Here is a 5,562-nt window from a genome sequence, read left to right as displayed (position 1 = left end):
CCCCCTGCTCATCCCGGGGCCCTCCCGGCGGGAGCGAACCCAGGGAAGGTGTCCCTGGGGTGGGACAGGCGGCTGCCTCCTGCTCCTGCTGCCTCCTGCTCCCCTGGGATCTGGTGCCTGGGAGTGGTTCCTCATGGAGCTTCCCTGGGAAAGCCCCCGGTGCGTTCTCCTGTGGGGATAAGCTGGGAGTGCTGGGGGTGTCCAGCCCGGAGAAGAGAAGGCTCCAGGGAGACCTTAGAGCCCCTTCCAGTGCCAGGGGCTCCGAGAGAGCTGGGGAGGGACTTTGGGCAAGGGCCTGGAGGGACATGGAATGCCTTCCTGCTGGAAAAGTGGAGATTTAGATGGGATATTGGGAAGAAATTCTTCTTAGTGATGGTTGTCCCAGCCCTGGGCTCAGGTCTCCTGGCAGGGAATGAGCCTGGGGATTCCTTGGCTGTAGGACAGTGCCTGGAATGCACTCGGTGCCTCTCCCTCCCACCCACCCGTCACTGGGGGTTGCAGAAGGAGCCCCTCAAGAGGGGGCACTGGGAGGTTTGGGGGGGGCTTGCTGAGGGTGTGGGGTTCCCTGTCTCTGTGCTGGTGTCCTTGTGTCCCACCACCCCCTCCCCGTGCCCAGGACGTGAACAGGGAGCTCATGAGCCAGCAGGAAGCGTCCGCGGAGAAGCAGCAGCAGCCGCCCCCAGAGATGTTCGACTTCAAGATCAAGTTTGCAGAGACCAAAGCCCACGCCAAGGTAGGGAGAGCTGGGTGGGGCAGCCATGCCCTGGGACACGCTCCTGAGGCACCAGCACCAGGGTATTCCCAGAGCTGTGCCTGCCCCATCCCTGGCAGTGCCCAAGGCCGGGTTGGACGGGGCTTGGAGCAGCCTGGGCTGGTGGGAGGTGTCCCTGCCCGTGGCAGGGGGTGGCACTGTGAGATCCCAGCCAGGGAATGAGGCTTTGCCATGTCCTGGAGGAGCAGGATTCCCACTGCTGAGCCTGGCCTGGGCTGTGCCAGGGGTGCAGAGCAGTTGGGTGACGCCGTGTCCCACAGGCCATCGAGATGGAGCTGCGGCAGATGGAAGTGCAGCAGGCGAACCGCCACGTGTCCCTCCTCACCTCCTTCATGCCAGACAGCTTCCTGCGCCACGGCGGGGACCACGACTGCGTCCTGGTGCTGCTGCTCATCCCCCGCCTCATCTGCAAGGTGGGAATGGACACCTGGGCTCTCCGGCCCGGCTGGAGTTGGGATTTGTGGTGTTTACTATTGGAGAACTTCCAAAAGTTCATGGGAGATTGCAGTTCCTACACCTGGTGGGGATTAGGCTGGATATTGGGAAAATTCCTTCCTGGAAAGGACTGTAAAGTGTTGGAAGAGGCTGCTGAGGGCAGGGGGGAGTCCCCATCCCTGGGGGGGAATTAACAGCCCTGTGGATGTTGGTCATGGTCTCGGACTTGGGGACATGGCCAGCGGTGGCCTTGGCAGTGCTGGGGGAGCAGTTGGGCTTGATGGTCTTAAGGACCTTTATCCAACCCAAATAATTCCATGATTCCATGATTCTGAAGTGATCTGGGAGCAGGGAGGGGGAGGAGGCAGGGCCCTGCCCGTGGGGGTGGTGGCTCAGTGGTGGCACTGGTGGGTCACTCCTTCCCAGGACCCGTCACTTTTGGGGGTGTGGAGGGTGTGTGGCTGAGCAGGACAGAGCAGGGAAGCCCAGGGTGCCCTGAGGGCTCTCCCCGTGTTCCCCCAGGCGGAGCTGATCAGCAAACAGGCCCAGGAGAGGTTTGAGCTGAGCGAGAGCTGCGCGGAGCGCGCGGGGCTGCGCGGGGCCGCGGGGGAGCAGCTCAGCTTCGCCGCCGGCCTCGTGTACTCCCTGAGCCTGCTGCAGGCCACCCTCCACAAATACGAGCAGTGAGTACCTGCACCCCCACCTGCACCCCCACCTGCACCCCCACAGCCTCTGGGAGCCGAGTCACAGGGCCCTGGGGGGCCGGGCTGGGAAAGAGTGTTGGGATCCCCCTTATTGCCTTGGGAGGGGTCACTTCTCAATGACCCTCCTTGTGTCCCCCCCGAGAGGTGACGTGGGGAGGGGTTTTGGGAGCAAGCCAGAATAGAACTAAGCAGCAGGATCCCCTTACTGCCTTGGGAGGGGTCACTTCTCCGTGACCCCCCTTGTGTTCCCCCAGGAGGTGACCTGGGAAGGGCCCAGCTCTCAGCACCAGCTGGGTCTTGGCTGTGCCTCTGTCCCAAGGCCAGCAGCACCTCGGGGCTCCCAGTTCCTTTGTCCTGCCCCCTTTCTGACCGTCCCTGTGCCCCAGGGCCCTGAACAAGTGCAGTGTGGAGGTGTACAAGAAGGTGGGCACCCTGTACCCCGAGATGAGCGTCCACGAGCGCTCCCTGGACTTCCTGATCGAGCTGCTGCACAAGGACCAGCTGGACGAGACCGTCAACGTGGAACCGCTCACCAAAGCCATCAAGTACTACCAGGTGGGGCTGGGGGGCACACGGGGGGACAGGTGCCACCTCACCTGGTGGGTGTCCTGCCTTGGATCACCACGGGGCACGTGGATCAGCTGGGGTTTGGCTCCTTGGCAGCCCTTTCCTTCGGGTGTCCTCACCCAGGATTGGGGCTGTGTCCCTGCACCGTGTCCCCGGGGATGTGGTTCTCCCATCCCACATTCCTGCACCCCACCTGCAGGCCAGGCTGGCTGACCTGTGGAATTAAGAACCACCTGCTCTTTCGGGGGGTCTCTGGGGGGGAGGGGGTCGCTGCACAAATTGTCACTTCCAGTTAAAAACTGGGCCAAAGCCTCGAGATCTGGGGTTTGTTGGGGGTTCCCCCGTTGGGTTGTTCACCTGCACGTGTGGGAACAATCCTGCCATTCCCACAGCACCTGTACAGCATCCACCTGGCTGACCAGGCTGAGGACTGCACCCTGCAGCTGGCTGACCACATCAAGGTGAGAGGGGATCCCAACCCTTCCCTGATCCCTGCCCTCTGCCTTTGTGCCCTCCAGGATCCCTCTGGGAGCTGAGGTGCCCCTGCTGCCCCTTTCCCAGTGCAGTTGCTCTTCCCCAGTGGTGGCACAAGAGCTCTGGGGTCAGGAGGGGGAACATGGGGACAGGGTGGGATGAGGAGAGGGAGGGGAGCATGGAGACCCTCGTGTCTGGGGGGCAGGGTGTATCCCAGAGCTCCTGAGGGAAGGATCAGTGTCCTGCTCCCCACAGGGTGAAACCAAAACAGGCCAGAAATAGCCTGACTGCCTCAGCCCATTTCCCTGGGCCTGGAAATCCCAGGGTGGTGGGAGGGTCCATCCTGGAATTCCCAGGGCCCCAGTGTGCCCCAGTGTGCCCCAGTGTGCCCCAGAGTGCCCCAGTTTGCCCCAGAGTGCCCCAGGGCCCTCCCTGACCTGTGCTTGTGCCCACAGTTCACCCAGAGTGCCTTGGACTGCATGGGGGTGGAGGTGTGTCGGCTCCGGGCCTTCCTCCAGGTAGGACCTTCCTCCAGGTAGGACCTGCTGGGATGGCTGTGTGTGTGTGCCAGCTCCCTGCTGTCCCTGTGCCTGAGATCCCTGTGTGTCCCAGTGTCCCTCTTGCTGGAGTTCCTCCTCTCCCCTTTCCCCTCTAAGGTCCCTCTGTGTCTCCATGTCCCTCTGAGGTCTGTCTCTATCCCAGTGTCCTTCTGAGATCCCCATGTGTCCCTGTGTCCCTCTGAGATCCCCGTGTGTCCCATGTCCCTCTGAGATCCCTGTGTGTCCCCGTGTCCCTCTGAGGTCCCTGTGTGTCTCTATGTCCCTCTGAGATCCTTGTGTGTCCCTCTGTCCCAGTGTCCCTCTGAGATCCCCGTGTGTCCCATGTCCCTCTGAGGTCCCTGTGTGTCCCCGTGTCCCTCTGAGATCCCTCTGTGTCCCAGTGTCCCTCTGAGACCCCTGTGTGTCCCAGTGTCCTTCTGAGGTCCGTCTCTATCCCAGTGTCCCTCTGAGGTCCCTCTGTGTCCCCATATCCCTCTGTTCCTGTATCCCTCTGAGATCCCCGTGTGTCCCCGTGTCCCTCTGAGGTCCCTCTGTGTCCCAGTGTCCCTCTGTTCCTGTGTCCCTCTCACTGGAGTTCCTCCTCTCCCCTTTCCCCTCTAAGGTCCCTCTGTGTCTCCATGTCCCTCTGAGGTCTGTCTCTATCCCAGTGTCCTTCTGAGGTACCTGTGTGTCCCAGTGTCCCTTTGTTCCTGTGTCCCTCTGAGATCCCCGTGTGTCCCATGTCCCTCTGAGATCCCTGTGTGTCCCTCTGTCCCAGTGTCTCTCTGAGATCCCTGTGTGTCTCCATGTCCCTCTGAGATCCCCGTGTGTCCCAATGTCCCTCTGAGATCCCTGTGTGTCCCTCTGTCCCCGTGTCCCTCTGAGATCCCCGTGTGTCCCAGTGTCCCTCTGAGGTGCCCCTGTGTCCCCAGGCCGGGCAGGAGGCAGCAGACCTGGCCATCCTGCTCAAGGACCTGGAGACGTCCTGCAGCGACATCCGCCAGTTCTGCAAGAAGATCCGTCGCCGGATGCCGGGCACGGATGCGCCGGGAATTCCCGCGGCCCTGGGCTTTGGGACACAGGTGAGCGGGGCAGGAACCCCCCTCAGCCACAGACTGGGAGCTGTGGGATGGACTGGGAGCTGTGAGATGGACTGGGCAGCAGCAAATGCCCTGTGGAAGCTGAGCAGCAGCTCAGGGCAGAGGGAAATGGTGTGAGCTGAGCTGGGATCACGGAATCAGGGAATGGTTTGGGTTGGAAAATCCCGCTTAGTCCATGGAGTCCAGCCATTCCCCAGCACTGCCCAGGCCACCCCTGACCGTGTCCCCAAGTGCCACATCCACAGGGTGTTAAATCCCCCCAGGGATAGGGACTCCTCCCTGCCCTGGGCAGCTGTGCCAGGGCTGGGCAGCCCTTTCCAGGGGGAATTTTCCCAATATCCAACCTGAGTTTTTCCTGGCACAGCTGGAGGCTGTTCCTTCTCCTCCTGTCCCTTGTTTTTTGGGAGCAGAGCCCGACCTCCCCCTGGCTCCCCCCTCCTGTCAGGGGGTTGCAGAGCCAGAAGGTCCCCCCTGAGCCTCCTTTTCTCCAGGCTGAGCCCCCCCAGCTCCCTCAGCCCCTCCTGCTGCTCCAGCCCCTTCCCAGCTCCTTTCCCTGGACACAGACAGACGTGGTGTCTGTGGATTTTGTGTTCCCAGCTGGGATGGGGGTCTGGGCTCACACCTGCCTCCCTCCATCCTTCAGTTATTCTCCCCTATCCCAGTGTTTCCCCCCTCCCAGTGACACTCCCTGAGCCAGGCAGGATCCCTGCCCAGGGGGGGTGTATTCCCAGAGCCGTGCCCTTCCCTGCCATCCCATTTCCCTGGAGCTGTGCCCTTCCCTGCCATCCCATTTCCCCAGAGCTGTGCCATTCCCTGCCCTCCTGTTTCCTGGAGCTGTGCCATTCCCTTCCATCCCATTTCCCTGGAGCTGTGCCCTTCCCTGCCATCCCGTTTCCCTTGAGCCGTGCCCTTCCCTGCCCTCCCGTTTCCCCAGAGCTGTGCCCTTCCCTTCCATCCCATTTCCCTGGAGC

The 5,562-nt window shown here is 62.2% G+C and overlaps 1 protein-coding gene across 1 annotated transcript in view; it reads left to right on the top strand.

The window, feature by feature from the left end:
• The first annotated feature begins 612 nt into the window (after positions 1-612).
• The window catches only part of LOC113980726 (dynactin subunit 1-like), a 6,623-nt gene continuing 1,673 nt past the window's right edge, over positions 613-5,562 (top strand). Inside the window, exons 1-7 of the mRNA XM_027707928.1 lie at positions 613-733; positions 1,033-1,185; positions 1,730-1,890; positions 2,298-2,466; positions 2,871-2,939; positions 3,408-3,470; positions 4,424-4,573. Coding sequence (XP_027563729.1) covers positions 635-733; positions 1,033-1,185; positions 1,730-1,890; positions 2,298-2,466; positions 2,871-2,939; positions 3,408-3,470; positions 4,424-4,573 — 864 coding nt within the window. The 5' untranslated portion in view covers positions 613-634. The remainder of the gene's footprint in view (positions 734-1,032; positions 1,186-1,729; positions 1,891-2,297; positions 2,467-2,870; positions 2,940-3,407; positions 3,471-4,423; positions 4,574-5,562) is intronic.

The sequence above is a fragment of the Neopelma chrysocephalum genome, unplaced genomic scaffold (assembly GCF_003984885.1).
Source record: "Neopelma chrysocephalum unplaced genomic scaffold, ASM398488v2 Primary Assembly neopelma1_95072, whole genome shotgun sequence".
NCBI classification, from domain to species: Eukaryota; Metazoa; Chordata; class Aves; order Passeriformes; family Pipridae; genus Neopelma; species Neopelma chrysocephalum.
Note: the sequence above shows the minus strand (reverse complement) of the source record. Positions and strands in the feature narration are given on the sequence as shown.